Source organism: Vulpes vulpes, chromosome 3, assembly GCF_048418805.1.
Source record: "Vulpes vulpes isolate BD-2025 chromosome 3, VulVul3, whole genome shotgun sequence".
Taxonomy (NCBI): domain Eukaryota; kingdom Metazoa; phylum Chordata; class Mammalia; order Carnivora; family Canidae; genus Vulpes; species Vulpes vulpes.
The window spans coordinates 97951520-97970946 of record NC_132782.1 but is presented as its reverse complement, the minus strand read 5'-3'; the positions used below and the strand labels follow the sequence as shown (position 1 = coordinate 97970946).

The 19427-nt window shown below is 44.6% G+C and overlaps 1 protein-coding gene across 2 annotated transcripts in view; it reads left to right on the top strand.

Annotated features, from left to right (window-relative positions):
• OTOA (otoancorin) overlaps positions 1-18301 on the top strand; it is a 71448-nt gene extending 53147 nt beyond the window's left edge. For both annotated transcript variants that reach the window (XM_072751359.1, XM_072751358.1), the window contains 7 exons: positions 1589-1776; positions 4348-4503; positions 10377-10519; positions 10742-10878; positions 11449-11546; positions 14778-14973; positions 18045-18301. In XM_072751359.1, coding sequence (XP_072607460.1) covers positions 1589-1776; positions 4348-4503; positions 10377-10519; positions 10742-10878; positions 11449-11546; positions 14778-14973; positions 18045-18115 — 989 coding nt within the window. In that variant the 3' untranslated portion in view covers positions 18116-18301. The remainder of the gene's footprint in view (positions 1-1588; positions 1777-4347; positions 4504-10376; positions 10520-10741; positions 10879-11448; positions 11547-14777; positions 14974-18044) is intronic.
• The last annotated feature ends 1126 nt before the right edge of the window (positions 18302-19427 follow it).

The following is a 19427-nucleotide window of genomic DNA, read 5'->3' as shown; positions in this document are numbered from 1 at the left end:
TGCTCCTACCCTGTGCATGTGGGTATGCGAGAGTAAGACTTGCCACACTCTGGAGAGGATGCTCGGTTATGAGTGCATCATCGGACTTTTCTTTAGTGGCTCTGGGTATTCGTTACTGCTGTGCTTGTAGTAATTAATGGATTAGCAGAATTACTCATTGGTTTTGTTTTAGTTAATTTGTGTGTGTGTGTTGATTCATTCAACAAATATCTGCTAAACACCTACTATGTGCTGGGCAGGGACTATACCAGTGATAAGACCAAGTCCCTGCTGCACTGTTTAACCATTTTCTTGCTCTCTAATTTTTACTGTCATTGGATGCTGTTGTCATGGAAAGTGGAGTGGAGTGGGGGGGTCTAGGAAGGATGTGTCTTTTGTGGTAAAGATACTTGAGGACTGCACGTGGCAACCCTGATCTGGTCTGCTTTCGCCTCTTGACTGGAGTCTAGTGAGTTGCCGTTGAGAGGCAATGAGAAGGGAGTGGCCACAGGGTTTGGATCTACTGCGGCCCAGGTGGTGCTGGTGAGTCTGCGTGCCTCAGGTGGGCAGCTTCTAAGACCGGAAAGCCAGGATTGCTCTGAAGACAAGGAGCCTTCTCCCAGGTGGGGCATGTCAGGGAGAAATAGCTCATATGTGTGTTGATGATGTTAACTGGTTTGACCAGGTGAGATTCAACTTAGTCAAAGACTGAAATGGACGGATTTCTTCTGTTGCAAAGGAAAGTACAACAGGCCCCTTTCTCCTCTTTCTCAGGAAGTGGGAAGGCCATAACCTCCATGATGGGAAACTATTCCCCCTTCCCACACTTAAAGATTTTATTTAGTGATTTGAGAGAGTGTGTGCGTGCTTGCATGCACTTGTACACACACAAGAAGGGTGGGGGTGTGGGCAAGGGGCAGAGGAAGAGGGAGCCCCACTCGGGGCTCCAGTCCAGGACCCCAAGGATCATAACCTGAACCGAAGGCAGACGCTTAACCAACGGAGCCACCCAGGCAGCCCGCCCCTCCCACATTTAGATAGGAGTGCTCCTTCCTTGTAATTCTGGAAGCCTTAACTCTGGGTTGCAAACTCAAAGGCATGAGGTGGCACCTGCTGGTAACATAACTAATAAAAATAGCTAACATGTATTGAGTGCTTACTTTATACCTGGCATTGTTCTACAGGCTTTATATATAATAATATATCTAGTGTTCCCAAAATTCGATGAGGCACTTTTATCCTCATTTTATTGATGAGTGAACTGAAGCAGAGAGGGATTAAATAGATCTGGATTTGAACCTGAAGCCAGAACTGTTGGCCACCAGTTATCACTGTCCTCCAGGCAATTTGGAGCCCCATTGCAGTGTTGCAGAGCTCCTACTGTGTGCATGTGGCTGTCAGTGCAAGAGCTGGCATTTCCATGATTCTGCTACAAGGTAATTAGCAAGAAGAGGCAGAAATGGGACTCAAGCCACTCCCTGCATGCCAGCTCTCAGGGTCTGTGCCGTGCTGCCTCTCATGAATAAATCCAACTGGACAACTTTACTCATTTCAATAAAGACTAATATTCCCTGAAGCTCTCTTTCCTTTGTTCCTCCCCATTCTTCAGGTTGTCATGGCGTCATGGCTCCTTCTTCCAGTGACATCTTCAAGTTGGCAGAAGCCAATGCCTGTTGGGCCCCCGAGGACCTGCTCTGCATGGAGGAACACACGTTCATCAGGAGTGTGGAGCTTCTGGGGGCCGTCAGGGCTTTCAGCCTGCCTCAGTTGGTAACCCTAAAGGAGAAGGCAGTACAGGTAAAACCTACCTCAGGGAGGAAACATCCAACAGAGGGAAAACCCCAGCATCATGGTCCCAGCACTTCTATGCATAGAGCCCCCTGCCTCTGGGAGCTTTCACTTGCATTATCCTGTTGCAATTTCCCTGTATCAACTCAGCACCATTGGTGTGCTTCCCACATCCAGGAAATTTCTAGTTCCTCCCTCTTAGGGCTGTGGCAGAGAGCAGAGATGTATGTGTCTTGGCATCTAATGGACACTCAGAAAAAGTTCTGTGGGGATCCCTGGGTGGCTCAGCAGTTTAGCACCTGCCTTTGGCCCAGGGCGTGATCCTGGAGTCCTGGGATCGAGTCCCGCGTCTGGCTCTCTGTATGGAGCCTGCTTCTCCGTCTGCCTGTGTCTCTACCTGCCTCTCTTTCTCTCTCTCTCTCATAAATAAATAAATAAATAAATAAATAAATAAATAAATAAATAAATAAAAGAAAAAGTTCTGTGGATGTTCTGTGCTTCTGACTGAAATGGTTTCTAGGAATTGTGCTTTTCTTTCTCCACTTGAAGAACCTCGACTGATACTTATAGCAGGTTTTCTCAGAATCTGTTGCAAATTTGTCTGAAAACATAGCAGGAAAGAGTAAAAAGGGGACTCGAAGTCTTTTTCCATCTTTATAAACAACACTTTGAGTGGCTTGTTTTAGCCGTTAGGATGTCCATAGAATATCTGGTTACCCTTGTGAGGTTAAGACAGTAAGATCCACGGATCCCTGGGTGGCGCAGTGGTTTGGCGCTTGCCTTTGGCCCAGGGCGCGATCCTGAAGACCCGGGATCGAATCCCACATCAGGCTCCCGGTGCATGGAGCCTGCTTCTCCCTCTGCCTATGTCTCTGCCTCTCTCTCTCTCTCTCTCTCTCTCTCTGTGACTATCATAAATAAATAAAAATTAAAAAAAAAAAAAAGACAGTAAGATCCTTAAAATTATATAAATGACCCAAGTTTATTGTATAAAAGTCAGAAAATAATGAAGAAGAAAATCGATCATATTCTACCCAGAGAAAAGCACTGTTATATTTTGTTATATTTACCTGAAGCTCCCCAGAGTTCTGTATATGTCTATAAAGTATATTTAGAGATTTCATGAATATATTTCATGTATGCTCACACATACATATTACATATTATTATTTATCACCCAGTATTCAGTAACTTCCTATTGACACCCAACAGTATAAATGCATATTTTTTCATATCAGAAATATAAATTTATATCAACACTCTAAATAGTTAATATTTCATTTTATGGTTGGTCCTTTTTTTGCTAGTCCTTATTTATTTAGCAGATTGGTAGACTTTTAGGTTACTTATTTTTTTTAATGCCTCAAGGTACATATTTGTACATATTTTTTTTTTTAATGTTTTTTTTTTATTTATTTATGATAGTTACAGAGAGAGAGAGAGAGAGAGAGAGAGAGGCAGAGACACAGGCAGAGGGAGAAGCAGGCTCCATGCACCGGGAGCCCGATGTGGGATTCGATCCTGGGTCTCCAGGATCGCGCCCTGGGCCAAAGGCAGGCGCCAAACCGCTGCGCCACCCAGGGATCCCTATTTGTACATATTTTTGGGAGCACTTGTCTCATTATTTAGGCTAAATTCCCAGAGGTATACTTTTGGGGTCAAATCGTATAAATATTTTAAAAGCTATTGATACACATAACCAAAATCCCCCTCCAAATTTATATTATCTGTATCAGAAATGAGGGTATCCTTTCCTGCATATTTTTTAATACCATAAGTGATCCTTCTTTTTATTCCTTGTCAATATGAGCAGTTAACATGTTCTTTGATTGATGTTAATGTACAATTTAAAAAATTATGACCAAGACTGAACTTTTCCCCGTTTCTTCTTTTGTGAATTTCTTGTTCATATCTTTTTTTTTTCAAAACTCAGTAAAACTTTATTGCTTCTATTCTTTCACCATTAACAGGAAACTGGAGAAAGCAAAAATGTTTTGTGTTTACAAAGATAAATGGCCTCTTTAGCCAGAAAAGCTCAAACTACAATAGGGAAGAGAAAAGTGCCCTTCCCCACATCTCCAAAGTTGTCCTTGTCATCTTAGACAAAGTCTTAGTCCACTCACTGGCCAGGGACCTTGTATGTGGCCAATTCAAGATGAGGGCCAAGAAATCAGACCAGTCCTTTTCCATAATATAAAGTTGTTCTGTTCACATCTTTTGTGTATATATATATTAAAACAAATGCAGCCATCTTTTTTCTTACTGATTTATAAGAGAACCTTAAATATGGATAGCCCTGGTGGCCCGGCAGTTTGGTGCTGTCTTCGGCCTGGGATGTGATCCTGGAGACCCGGGATCGAGTCCCACGTCGGGCTCCCTGCATGTAGCCTGCTTCTCTCCCTCTCCCTCTGCCTGTGTCTCTGCCTGTGTCTCTGCCTCTCTCTCTCTCTGTCATGAATAAATAAATAAAATCATTAAAAAAATAAATAAAAGAGAACCTTAAATATTAGAGAGATTTACCTTATGTCTGTTTAAAAATATTGTTAGTAATAGTCTAATCTGGATTTTTTTCACTTCCAGGTATGGGACATGCCTTCTTACTGGAAAGAGCACCATATCGCCTCCTTGGGGCGCATTGCTCTGGCTCTTAATGAGAGTGAGCTGGAACAGTTGGATCTCAGCTCCATTGACACTGTGGTTTCCCTAAGCCAGCAGACAGAGTGGACTCCCGGACAGGTAGGTAGATGTTGCTTGCTTGATCTTTTAAAAATTACATGTCTGTCTTAATTTTAGGTATATTTTCCTTTATGTCCTTGAACATACAGTATTTATGATAGCTGCTTTAAAATCTTTGCTGCTAATTCCATCATCATTTATTTCTGAGTCTGTTTCTATGGATTAATTTTTCTTCTATTTATGGGCCATGTATTCTTATTTTTTTTATACACAAGACTGGCAATTTTGCCTGGCTGATGGACATTGTGAATTTTACATTTTTGAGTGCTTGATTTAGTTGTACTCCTTTGAAGAGTGTTGGGGTTTGTTCTGGCATACATTTAAATTACTTTCAAATCAGTTTGATCCTTTTGTGGCTTCCTTTTGAGCATTATTAGGTTGAGTCCAGAGTGACCTTTATTATGTAGTTAATTTATCTCCATTATTTGGACATACTCATTCTAGAGACTCTGCCTAATGTTGTCTGTATTTCAAAACTCCTCTGCTCTGGCTGGTAGGCAGTGATCTCTTTCTAACTCCATATAAGCTCTGAGAATTGTTCAGCCTATCACTTTTTAACGCCTTTTCCAAATATTTTTGTGGATTTCACTCCTGGCCTATGTAGAGAGGTCAGTACTTAGCCAGACAGGAGAAGACCTCTCTCTCTTCTGTCAGATTTCTCTTCTCGTGTTCTCTGTCTCTAAAGTTTTTTATCCTCCAATACTTTCCCCCACAGATTACAGGTGGGATCTCTATATTCTCAACTCAGACCATTGGACTTACTTGGGTTCCCTTTCCTGCTCCCTGGCCTGGAAGCTGCTTCTGGGCAGTAAGCAAGGGCAATTTTTGGGCTCTCCTTATTTATTTTCCCTCTCTCAGGGTCATAGTCCTGTGTTTTCTGTTGTCTGGTATATAAATACAGTTATTTCATAGGTTTTGTTCAGTGTTCTCATTGCTAATGGTGAGAAGGTGATTTCTGTGTCAATTAATCCTTCATGCATTGAAGAAGTTCTCTCCAGAATTTAATTGTTTCAACTGGGAGGGAGGTTAACCCACTGTATTTCTAGAAAGGGGAATCTTAGCAGCTCAGTGGTATCTTCATGCTCAGGTAGCCCTTCCTCAGTGGTCATTATTCATTCATTCATTCATTCATTCATTCATCCATTCATTCATGAGAGACACAGAGAGAGAAAGAGAGAGAGAGAGGCAGAGACACAGACAGAGGGAGAAGCAGGCTCCATCCAGGGAGCCCGACATGGGACTTGATTCCAGGTCTCCAGGATCACGCCCTGGGCCAAAAGCGGCACTACACCACTGAGCCACCCAGGGATCCCCCAGTGGTCATTTTCAATACCAGGTTTATATTTTATCTAATTAGCATCCTCATAAAGGAGTGCCCCCCTTGCACTAATTTTTGAAAAAGCTCCAGCATTGACTCCTATTACGCAGTTGCCCACCCCAAGCAGTCAGAAGTAGAATATGTTAGTTGGCTAGGAAAGCATCATGGAGTGGGGTCCATCTCAACATGACCCTGTGAACTGACAGTAGGGCATGGGAATTTGGGAGGCTGCATAAAGGCCCCCGAAGACATCTATGTCCCAATCCCTGCAAGCTCTGAAAATGCTTAGGTGGCAAAAGGAATTTTACAGAATAATTAATTTAAGGATCTTGAGTTGGGAGGATTCTCTTGATGAGCCCAATGTAATCAAAAGGGTCCTTATGAGAAGGAGACAGAAGGCCACAGATACAGGAGGCCATCTGACAATGGAAGCAGGATACAGAGAAAGATTTAAAAGCACTAGGCTGCAGATTCTGAAGTTGGAGGATGCAGCTACAAGCAGCCTCTGGAAGCTAGAAAAGGCAAGGAAATAAATTCTCTCTAGAGCCTCTAGAAGGAACACACCCTGCCAATCCATTTTAGGACTTAGAACCTCCAAAATTGTAAGAGAATAAACCTGTGTTGTTCTAATCCACTGAATTTGTGGTAATTTGTTACAGCAGCAAGGAAACCTCCCTTTGTTTGTGTTCTCAAAAAAAGGGAAGATGGGTGCTGGGTAGGCAAAACCAATGCATGTCCTCTTCTCGCATGAGCTTTCTGGAGTCGGGATTGCCATGTCCCATACCATACTCTGAGTGGTATTCAAACAGAACACAGTATGAATTGGACTCCCCGCCCCCCTGTCCCGCCGGAGCTGGGTAGCATGGGAGCCCTGGCCATGAGGATTATGTGAGCCAATACATGTGAAACATTTTGAACAATGCCTGGCACATAGTATTTATTCAATAAAAATGAATTGTTTTCATCGTTGTAGTCACTGATGCTATCATGATCATCATCATCATCACCACCACCACCACCACCACACCACATTTCCTCTCTCTGGCATCTGGCCTCATTTGCTAGATGGTCTAAACTCAGCAATCTGAGGTTCTTTCCATCCTGACATTCTATAATGACTGATTTTGACTGTTTGAGAAGTGCCACATCACCCTTTGGATATTAAAATCCTTCTATTTGCAGTCTGGGAGAAAACAGAAAAATATATCCAACTTAGAAACTAGAGTATCTCTTTCCTTTTTGACCAATTTTAATTCCCATGGATGCCAGTGAGATTTATCAATATGTTTGAAGAGCTTATGAAAACCTAACATTTGCATATATCATTTGCAGTCAGTTCCTCAACTTTCACTCCCAATCAAACCCTTAAATGCATGTTTCTAGATTAATAGTCAGACCTGGTGGAACTACATTAACAGAGTTCAGTTTAAAAACCAATATAAGGGGAGAAAAAACTATTAGAGAAGCCAGAGGGATGAACAGAGAGATTGAAATCTTCCAGCTATTCATTTTTCAGAGGGTTAATATTGCCTAAAAGTGTTAGTATTAATTGTCTTGGAATCATTACGGATACACTGGTCCAGTCATTCAAGCAAATATATTTTGGCTTATCACCTTGCAGGCTGAGCTTGCATTTTCCAGGTTCCAGTGGCAAGACAATTTAATACTGCATCTTCAAAGTAATTTTATTTGAATTGTATTTTCGCACTTTCATTTTAAAATGGGCACGCCTGATAGTTGGGGAGCACAAATTGTTATGAGTCAACTAGTGAAACCTGATTGTGAAACCTTAATAGGAAAAGTTCAGAAACGACCCCAAATCTCTTCTCTTCATACCCAAATATCTTCACTGGCTAAGAGTACAGGCTCTGGAACCAGACCACCTGGGTTTTAATCCTAGCACCATTATTTACCAGCTGTGTAGCCGTGGCTTAGTTACTTTCCCTCTCTGTGCTTCTGTTCCTCATCCATGAGAATAAGAATAATGGGTAGGGGCACCTGGGTGTCTCAGTAGTTGAGTGTCTGCCTTTGGCTCAGGTCATGATCCCGGGGTCCTGGGATCAAGTCTCATGTCGGGCTCCCCACACGGAGTCTGCTTCTCCCTCTGCCTGTGTTTCTGCCTCTCTGTGTCTCTCATTAATAAATATATAAAACCTTAAAAAAATTTCACAGGGTAGTTGAGGGCTATATGTATATGTAAATGTAAAGTGCTGGCACATGCAAACATTCAGTAAATATTAGCTATTATTATTTTGGACATACATTCCCAGTCAGACATTTAAGTCTGAGTGTTATATTACTGAAACTCCCCTATGGAACCTGTAGGCTTTGTAATCCCTGAGGGCAATTTCATGAAGACACTGGTCAGTCTGATTTGCAGAAACAGGAAATGTCCCCAAAGTCAATCCATCATGTGGAAGCAGCAATCCGATGCCATTTCAAAGGAGTACATATTGCCTACAACTTCTGTAGATCACTCACTCAGATATTCATTCATTCATTTAAAAGTCCTTGTGCCAAGTGTTAGGGTTACGATGGGGAATGAGCTGGGTATGTTGTGTGTCTTTGGGGAATTCTACTTGGTGATACAAGACAAAAAAGTGAACACAGTGAAAAATGTTTTTAAATTGTTATAATTGATAACAGAAAGTGGGCAAGGTGTTCATGGAAATAGGAAGGGAGGCTATTTGAGATAGGGGAATCAGGCAGTCTTCCCTGGAGAGGTAGAATTTAAACAGACCTGGGGGATGGGAAGGCAACAGACATGAAAAGTGGAAACCCAATGCAACATTTCACAATCTTTGCCAACACTTTCTCTCCATACTGTGATGATTCTCACTGTGTGATGGGATGAACTGTTGATAAAAGGAGATGGGAAGACTCATACTATCCCTGTGACCCTCACTCCCATTCAGATGTTTGTCTTTGGATGTCTTCTCCCCATCTTTGTCTTGTGAGCTCTTGTCCTCTTGTAATCTTATGCACCTGCCCCTATGAGCACAGAGGAATCCAGACTTTATTATATCGCTCATCTCCAAAGGATTGACTTGAATCCTTCCTCAGGTGCAACATAGGTTGAGCAAGTGACTCAGGGTTCATTTAATTACAAGTGGCAGAAAAACCAACTTAAAGTGGCTTGACCAGGCAAAAAAATGTATTGGCTCCCATAATTGGAAAGTTTAAGGGTAGAGTTTAGATATGGCTGGATCCTGAGTCTTCAATATTATGATCAAGAATCTGTCTCTCACCATTTTTTGACTCTGCTTTCCTTTGTGTTGGCTTCAGTCAGAGGCAGGCTCATGCCATGTGGTGAATTCTAGCAAATTCAGGTTTATCCTTCCAAGTTCCAATCCAGAGTAAAGAATGTTCTTCCAGAGAAAAAAGACTGTTTTATTCTCCTCTTTCAATTAGGACACCCCTAATTATTCCAGTCAAAATCCTGGTTGGTTTTGATTGGATCACATGCCCAATCTAGAACAAATCATGGGAGCCAGGTTAAGGGATGACAAGTCAGGACTCAGCTGTAGCATCACCCCTGGAACTCAGAAGGCAGTTAGCTCCAACTGAACCCCATGAAGTAAGAGTGTGAGAGGGGTGGCTCTCCAGAGAAAGCCACGGATAGTGAACGGCCACTGTGCAAGAATTTCAGGGATTCTACACAGCAGCCTTCTTAAAGCTCATTAAAGAGATCTCCCTGTGGTTTCCAGTACCAAAGCATTTGATATACTATCTAGAATTGAAGAGAGAGGGGCAAACGTATTAATGTAGGACTTTAAAAAAAGAAAAATTCACTGTGGCTGAGATAGTCAGGGAAGACTTCATGAAGAAGGTGACATTTGACTTGAATCCCCCTAAATAAAAAGATGGTTGAGTTTTAACAGTCGGAAAGGCAGGAAGCACATTTCAGATGTGAGGGATGATTTGAGCAAAGGCAGAAAAGCAGACTATTAAAAGGTTTTGTCAGAAAGTTCTGGAAACAGATGCTGGGAAAGTTTGGATCCTGATGCAGGAGAACTTAAATGAGCAAACTATCTGAAGGTCATGAGTGACTGGAGAAAATAAGCTAGCAGACACAGACATGGGATACAGTTTCTATAATGCTGGTAAAGGATACAAGAGTTTCACTGCCAAAACAAACTTTCTTGGATGAGGGGACACACACACTCACTCGAAGCAGCACTTGAGGAACATGAGCCTGGATGCAGTGGCTAGGATGGTTTGGAACAAAGAGTGTGTCCAGAGGAGGACAGTGGGGATTGGTCAGGAGGCTACTGCTGGAGCTCAGTTATCCTCTCAGGCCTTGGATTTTCATCATCCCTGGATCATTAATCTTTTTTTAAAAAAAATATTTTATTCATTTATTTATTCATGAGAGAGAGAGAGAGAGGCAGACATATAGGCAGAGGGAGAAACAGGCTCCCCTGTGGGGAGCCTGATGTGGGACTCGATCCCAGGACCCTGGTATCACATCCTGAGCCAAAAGGCAGATGCTCAACCACTGAGCTACTCAGGTGTCCCTGGGTCATTCATCTTTTATTCTTCCTTATTTTTCTAGGCTAAATCCATTCTCCAAGGGTTCCTGGAGGATTCGGGCTATAGTGTCCAGGATCTGAAGAGCTTCCACTTAGTAGGACTTGGTACAACCCTGTGTGCTATGAACATCACCGAAATCTCACTTATAAAAATCTCAGAATTCAGGTAAGTAAACCAGTAGTGTTCAAAATGGCAAATGATTGATTGACCAGCTTATTCATTCAGCAAGATGTTCTGTACTTCCTGATGCTTTGTCACCTTCCGGGGCTAAAATAAGGAGTGGAATCAGCTGGATCCTTTCTGGATGCTGAGCCTACCTACCTTCTGCTCACCCATTGTGTCTGGAGAGTCCCCCAGGCTCACACTGTATCCTTCCCTCTTAACTAGGGTGGTGATAGCCAGAATTGGGACCCTGCTCTGCAGCATCCACATCTTGGCTGAGTTTAAGAGGAAGGCAGAAGTTGTATTTGGGCATCCCACCAAGTGGTCCAGCTCTGTCCTGCAGGAGCTTGGGACTATTGCAGGTAAGAGGCACCTTGAGCATGCCTTCTCTCCCTTTCCAACCTTAAATCTCGGGACAAAAACAAACAAACAAACAAAAAATAATAATAATAATAATAACAACAACAACAACAACAACAACGACAACAAAAGAATCCTTGGCTGTATGTAGTGAACATCTCTAAAGTTACAGTAGATCTTAGATTCGTGACTTGAGGTTGCAGAGGGTAGGGTCTACAAATCTGCTCTTTAAACGGGCTCTTTTGGTGCTTCTTGTGACACTAAAATAGTTTAGGATGTGATTTAATTGGCTTCTAAATAGTTTTATACACAATCTGAATTGCATAAAGTGAAGCTCCTTTTGGGCATACTTTTCGTTGTAGGAGACCAATCAGGGCTAATGTGACCCACTTTCTTTTTTTTAATTGGAGTTGATTAAGGAACTTGATTTTCCAGTGTGATTTTCAGGGCTTTTTGTAAGGAATGACGCTTGCCTAGAACACACAGATCTGTACATTATGCAGCACCATTAATAAAACAAGTAGAGTTCCGATGGCTTGAACTAAACCCTCATGATTCCTTTTTCTCCCCAGCTGGATTAACTAAGGAAGAGCTCCAAATGCTGGACAAGGATCTGATGCCATATTTCCAGCCATCAGCAATCAAATGCCTTCCTGATGAGATATTCAAAGTAGGTACTCAGTTCCTCAAGGAAAATAGGAGCTTGACCCCATTTCAAATCACATAAGGGAACAGATGGCAGGCCTTGGATTCTGGGGGCTTGCAACCAGATTTCTGCTGATAGGGCCAGAGGAGAACTGTATGCCAGCAATGAATGGGTCACGAGATAATTTTAGGTTTAAATACATTTTTTCCTTAAAATTTTATGCTTTAATTGTATTTCCTCTCTTCATAGCAAGCTGTATTGATTTTCTATTTATGGTGGTATGAGAGGTTCATATTTCTTTATCCAAAACCCTTGGGGTGGGATCCCTGGGTGGCACAGCGGTTTGGCGCCTGCCTTTGGCCCAGGGCGCGATCCTGGAGACCCGGGATCGAATCCCACGTCAGGCTCCCAGTGCATGGAGCCTGCTTCTCCCTCCGCCTATGTCTCTGCCTCTCTCTCTCTCTCTGTGACTATCATAAAAAAAAACAAAAAACAAAAAACAAAAAACCCTTGGGGACAGATAGATACATTTCCAAATTCAGTATTTTTCAGATTTCAGAAAGATCACTCTGAATCTGCAGTATGTAACTTAACACTCCCAGCAGTGTCTGGGAAAGCACCTTATACATTAATATTTCTGTGAAGAAGTCAGTGATGCCACACTAATTGGAATAAATAGAGACTATTAAAGGGCCTTACATCAGTTCAGGTTTTGCAGGCAAATACGTGTGTCTTAAACTTTGGAAAAAAACCTTCAGTTTTGAGATTTTTTTTGGACTTCAGAATTGCTGATGAGGGATTATGGACCTGTATAACATTTCCTTTTTAAATAAATCAAAGTAAAAATATTTTTGTTGATTTAAAGAGAAGTATTGAGAAAACCTCGACAGGACAGGTGATAAACTGCTATAGAAAAAAAATGAGGAGGTAGCATCGGATCAACTAAGGTAGGGAAACAGGGTAGTCGGTAAGGGGTCCTTGCTCTGTGTCCCCATACAAGCTTAGGGGAGTGTTTGGTGGGGACAGTCTGCTCCTATGAGTAGTGGCCCTGGTGTTCTTGCTTGCTGAGTAACTTGGAAATAAGTTCTGTCCACCACAACTGTGCAAGACGCACAAACGAGGTCGGACAAACTCCCATGATGTCTCATCACCAGTTCGTTTCAAGATGGTTAGCCGACCTTGAGTGGCTTTAGAACACAGGATAGTTTCTAGCACAAAGTAGGTAAAATAGATGTTTGGGGGGCTCTACATGGCATAGGTGGCTTGGTTCTGGATGCTGGCATGTTGCTGAGCACTTTCCGCTGGTCTTGTTCAGAGTGCTCTTTGTGGTTCTTTCCTTGTTCAGCTATTTTTTTTTAGAAATTTCGAGGTACACCAGTGATGCCCTGGTGAAGGGATATAACCCAGTGCCTTCGGGGCTTTAGGAGTAACATGACGGTGCAGTGGCCTGGGTAGAGTCTGAGCTGAACTGTGTAAACTTAGCTCTATCCAAGGGGAAGCTGCTTCTTATCTTTGGCACATCACATCAGTGCAGTATGACAATATGGGCCCAGTATTACTGGATCTTCCTTTTCTTTTTTAAGATTTCAGAGGTCTCCATTTTTGTGTGAAACCTGCTGATAATTAAATGTTGGCAACTACTTTGAATTTATTTTTTTAAAACACATCCAGTAGGCCTAGAGATTCACTCTGGCCTCTGGCTTGCCAGTCAGCCATACTGGAAAAATAGGCAATTTTTATAATGCAGACTCTGTGTTAATAGTAGATGTAAGGTGTAAGCCAGATGTAAGGTGTAAGGTGTACCTGTATTGTGTGTGTGTGTATGTGTGAGGAGGTGGGGGTAGGGGAAGGAGGTGATGCTGGCCTTGCATGACAGGTTAACTAGGTCAAGGGAGGAATATTGTTCTAGGCAGAAGGAAGCACACAACAGAGGTACTTCCTCCTGAGGGCTACAAATGTGGGTGTTCATTCTCCTGCAAGTGAAGAGTGCTGGTGGGAAGGCAGCTGGACAGGTGGGCTTGGCCCAAAGCATGGAGGCCCCATTGCCACATTCAGGAGCTGGAATTGTGTCCTGGAAGGGGAAGGACAGGGAAAGGTTCTAAGGGGGATGACACAATTTGAGGGAAACATCTCCCTAGACAGGGAATAAGAAGAAGGTGAAGGAAGAAAGAGGGGAGTGGATGAGGGAGGCATAACCCCTTTCCCAGAATCTTTGGGACCCTTAGAAAATAAGCAGCATGACTTTAGAAGCCTCTCTACAAATTCAGAATCCTGCCATCCCATCTTATTCCACACCCACTGAAACTAGCCACCAAGTCCTCTGAGCTAGAAGCACCTTGAGTAACATCTTGTTCAGTGTCCTCAAAGGCAATGTGCTTGGCAGGAGTTCCCACTTCCGGTGTCCATGGTGGCTGTCACTAATAGATTACCAGGCCTTTCCTCTGCTGAGACCCTCACAGGATTCAACCCTGTGGAGTGCAGGCAGGCATGCCAGAGGGTCAGAATACACATGGGTGATGAGTTCTTGTGCCATCCCACATCTAGTCCAAAGGCCCAGAGAGGCTGTGAAATTTGCTCAAGATCACATAGCTAGCCTATGGCAGAGCTGGGACACATCAGATCTTTGACTTTTAGGCCTGTGTTTTCTCCTCCATCAGTGTTTCTCTGATGGACGTGAAGCCTGGGGTGAGGGGGAGGTACCACACCCCACTTAATGTTAATTCGGTCTTGCCCCGAATTAACACTAAGTCACACAGTGAGAAAATCATGACTTTCTTTTCAACTCTCCTTTAATGCTGATTACTTCAAGGAGGGAGTCTCAGTTTGGAGCTAAAACGTCTTAAACACCTCCATAACATTTCAAGGCTCCTTCTCTTTATCATTTTTTAAGAGGCCTCGGGTTCAGACATTGCTGGCCAGCAAAGCCAGCTAGAATTCAGTAACGTTCATGCCTTTTGGCTTATTGTTAATGATTGCTGATGGCAAAGTCACTCTGGTCTTCTATTTTTGGGGAGATTTCCACCTAACGTTTTACATTTTTTTTTTTTTTAAAGTACATTTATTCTAGTAGCGAAAAGAGCTAAGTGATTTTTAAGGAAGATTCCCAAGAGGAGCACTAATAGCACACGGGTGTGGCAAAATTGTGCGGGCCCTCGGCGGGTGACTGCGGTTTGGGAAGGCCGGGGAGGGCCCCCTTCCACCCCCCTCCACCCCCACCCCACCCCCTGAGGGTGCTGGCCCCTTTCTCCGCTGCAGGAACTGTCCGCGGAGCAGATCGCCTGGCTGGGCCCAGAGAACGCGGCGGCGGTGACCCCGGGTCAGCGGCGGCAGCTCAGCCTGATGCAGCTGCAGAGCCTCCGGCGGGCGCTAGATGGCGCCAACACTCGCTCCTGGCCGGACACGCCCGCGAGCGCCCGGCCCACCTGGGCCCCTTCCTCGGGTTCTCCTCCTGGTGAGCGGGACCCTCTGCCCCGGCCCCCACCCCTAGCCCCCTTTTCCCTGCCCCTCAGTACCCCCTCTGCCCGGCCTGGGGCGGGGAGGTTCCTAAGATTCAGAGTGGGGCCTCTCACTGTGTTTGGCGACTCTGCCTTCGGAGGGAAATCCGAAGTCCCTACAAGCTCTGTAAATGACCCCCCTCCGGCTGCGCGTCAGGGCACCTGGGGGAACTTTGAAAACAGCCGGGTTCACGGTCCCCACCCAGAGCTCATGGAATCAGACTCTCTCGGGACTAAATGCATTTCAGCGGTTCCTTTGCATCCTACCTCCTTCTCACTGACCAGTTTTTTTTTTTTTTTTAATTTTTATTATTTACTTATTAAGGAGAGAAAGAGAGCCGGAGAGCACAAGCAGGGAGGGGGAGGGGCAGATGGAGAGGGAGAAGCAGGCTACCCGCTTTGCAGGGAGCCCGATGCAGGACTCAACCCCAAGACCCTAAGATCATGACCTGAGTTAAAGGCAGATGCTCAACCGAAGGAGCCACCCAGGCCCCCCCACCCCCCGCCCTGACCAGAATTAATTAATACATCCAACCAGCATATATTGGGCACCTACTAGGTGTCAGGCCTGCAGCAGGGGCTGGGAATACAGATGTGAGCAAGACAGGTAAGGCTGTCTTGTGAATGAACAAGATGATTTCACACCTGGGAAGACCAGGAAGGAAGGAGGCAGAGGGAGGTGGTGGTGGCTAGGGCTGAGCTAGGATATGGGAGTCGGGAGCGTGTGGCTTTCCTTGCCTTTCTTATTCCTCTCTTCCCTCCCCCTGTGTCACTTCTCTGTGACCCCTTCTATCTTTAGTGAGCACCATCTTTGGACTAAGTGTGATGTTGGGCTCCAGGGAGATAGCAGTGACCAAGCTAGATGTGCCCTCACTGAGCTCTCAGGAGAGCATGGGGGCGAGGGAAGACATACGAAGCCAGGCGACCACGAAGCAGTATGACAGAGAACACAGGCACTAAGGGAACACGGGGGCGAGGCGCAGAGCGAGGCTTGGGGGATCAGGGAATGGCCCCATAATTCCCCAAAGACAGTAATAGCTAAATTGCAGCCCAAGCTGGGGAGAATATGGACTCCGCCCCATGGGGCCAGTGTCCCAGGTAGAGAGAGCAGCATGAGTGAATACCCAACGAGCATCCAGAACTTGATGCTCAAAACCTCCACTCTACCTTTTCCTGACCTGAATATCTCCCTCCATCTGCCCCCAGCCTTTCCCTGGGTTTGAAGAACTGGGAGATTCCCAATTTCTACAGCTACAAGTGGCTAGAGGTGGCACTTACAAACAGGAGCCATGACCTTTGATTTGCTATTATTATTATTATTATTTTAAAGATTTATTTATTTATTTGGGGGGGGGTGGAGAGAGGCAGAGGGAGAGGGAGAGAATCCCAACCAGACTCTCTACTGAGCATGGAGCCCAACTCGGGGCTCTATCCCACAACCCTGTGATCACGACCTGAGCTGAAATCAAGAGTTTGATGCTTAACCAACTGAGCTACCCAGGTGCCCCGATTTAATATTATTTTAAAAACTTTTCACTGAAGTATAATATGCATTTATTTATTTATATTAGAGAGATTGAGAGAGAGAGAGAAAGAAAGGAGTGGGAGTAGGGCAAGGGGCTGAACGAGAGAGACTTAAGCAGGCTCCATGCCCAGTGCAGAGCCTGATGTGGGGCTTGATCTCATGACCCTGAGATCATGAACTGAGCTGAAATTGAGTTGGACACCTAACAACTGAGCCACCCAGGAGCCTCTAAAAATTATTTTTAAATATGTTTTGTGTGTAATACGTAACACACATGAGGTAATGCACAGGATTCAAAAGTGTAAGGTCAGAAAAAGAACGTCTCTCTGTCCCCTCGTCACCTAGTTCCTTCTCTAAAGGCCAATAATGTTACCAGCTTCTTGTGTATTTGTCCAGAGATAGTCTAGTTATCCATAGATAACTATAAATCTATAGTTATCCATAGATTATCTCTGCATTTTTTTTATCTCTGCATTTTCATAAAAGGTTGTTATACCCTTTGTTCTGTACCTTGCATAGCTCACCTAACAGTTTATCTTGGAGACAGTTCTGTATTTGTACCTAGGAGCCATGCAATTGTTGTTTTTCTGCCTACACCATAATTGTATTTAACCAGATGTGTACAGATGGATATTTCCATTTTTTCTATTTTTTAAAAAACTATTACAAACAAAGCTTCAGGGAATAGCCTTTTATCATTTGCATCTGTTTGAGTAGATCTGTGGGATAAAATCTTCAAAGTGAGATTGCTGGGTCAGAGGGTGTATGCATTTTTAATTTTGATGGATATTGCCACATCCCCTGTGGAGAGACAGGTTCAGTTTTTCCTTGAACCAGCAGTGTCAGAGAGTAGTGTCCCCACTGGACCCTGGATACCTTCCCTTCACCCCACAGGCCCTTCCTGTGGTCGAGGCATTCCTTAATCTCTTGTATCCTAAACTTGCTGCATTATCAGGATCACCTGGGAGAAATCCTTAACATACAGATTCCATGGCCTCATCCCAGGCTTGCTCAATCACAGTCTCCAGGGGATGATTCTGGAATTTGCATTTTTTCTCTAAGATTTTGTATTTATTTGAGAGAGAGAGTGTGTGAGCAAGCATGTGCATGAGCAGAAGGGGGAGGGGTAGAGAGCAAGCTTGCTGAGCAGGGAGCCCAACATGGGCTTGATCCCAGGACCCTGAGATCATGACCTGAGCCACCCAGGTGCCCCCTGAAATTGGTATTTTTAACAGTCTCCTCAGGTGACTCGACTAAGGCAGCTCAGCTACAAGCTTATTCACACAATATCATTTAATTTTTACTCCCCTGCCACTCTCTTCGCCCCCAACCCCCAGACCCCCTGCTTTGGGGCCACTATTCCTGTGTCAGAGAAGAGCAAATAGCATTCCAGGAGATGAAATGAGTGGTCCAGAGGGAGACCCAGGGAGCTGCCCTGCCCTGCTGTGTCTGCCCTTCGTCGCCAGCTGCTGAGACCTCCTGTGCTCTCCTGTTTCCTTCTAGGAGCCCCTGGCACCTGGGGTCTTTGGCTTGGCTGTCCTCTGCTGGTTATCGTGCCTGAGACCATGTGGTGAGTGCGTGTGCACACCGCCCTTTGGTGCCCAAGCAGCTGGCCCCACTGTGTGGAAACAGAGCACTTCAGACTGTGAGACCCCTACCCCACCCCACAGCCTCCATTGGGGGCAGGGAGACCCCAGGGCCTTGAAATTTAAAAGGCACCAAAAGGAAGAATAATTATTAAAAATGATTTTTAAAAGGTCTCAAGCTGGCTTGTGTCCTCAGCAGGGAGCCATTCTCTGCCCCATTTCAGCCTCTCTTGCTTTCTGGCTCAGAGACAGAAACTGTGGGGGTGGGGAGGGGAAGGGTGTTTTCTCTCAACAGCATGAGGACTTTTTTTTTTTTTTTAAGATTTTATTTATTTATTCATGAGAGACCCAGAGAGAGAGGCAGAGACACAAGGCAGAGGGAGAAGCAGGCTCCATGCAGGGAGCCCGACGTGGGACTCGATCCGGGGTCTCCAGGATCACACCCTGGGCTGAAGCCAGAGCTAAACCGCTGAGCCACCCGGGCTGCCCCAGCATGAGGACTTTATGTAGAATTTCCTGCCCTCCTTCCAGAGAGAGAGATACTGGGGAGTGGCAGGTGCTGGCAAAGGCACCATTTTAGCTAGGGCCTGATCTGGCTTCTAATCTGGCTTAATGTCCCTTCCTCAGAGCTACAGGCTGTATTGGATTTCTCCTTAGATATTTAGCAGAGCTGAAATAAATGAATCCCTCCACAGAAGCCAATATTCCTGCCCGATTGCTGGGACTAATTGATGTTTGGTGGGCATGGCATTGCTTGGAAATTAAAACATTTAACATGGCTAAACATTAAATCAATTTTTAAATACATTTTCCAGATGCCTCCCATTTCCTTGGGAGTCAGCTGAATGAATGGCTGTGGAGTTATCAGTTAAGCTTTCAAAAAATTCTTTTTTTGATGAAGGTGGTGGCTCTTCAGGTTTTAAGTTGCTCTGGGCTTTGGGGATGGGTTGAAATAAAAGAAAATAGTATAAGTCAGTCACCCATGTGATTATAGCCCAGCAAAGCAAGCCCACCGGCCCAATCCTTTGGAGGCTGAGAGGGATGGAGTTACTTCTGGAAATTTGCAAGATGCTCTCGGCCTCCGGCTCAGGAGAGAGGGACGGCAGTGTGCTTTGCCACCTCCCAGGCGTTACACCATCTCAAAAATAGCAATCAGAGTTGTTTCTCATGACTTCCCTCAGGTAGCAAGTTAGGCATCTAGAGCACTTGTGTTCTGCTATCAGCACGCCCTGGATCGTTTTCCTGGTCACGCATCCGCAATAGATGTCTCATCTAGATAAGAAGAAAAGCTTGCCTGAGT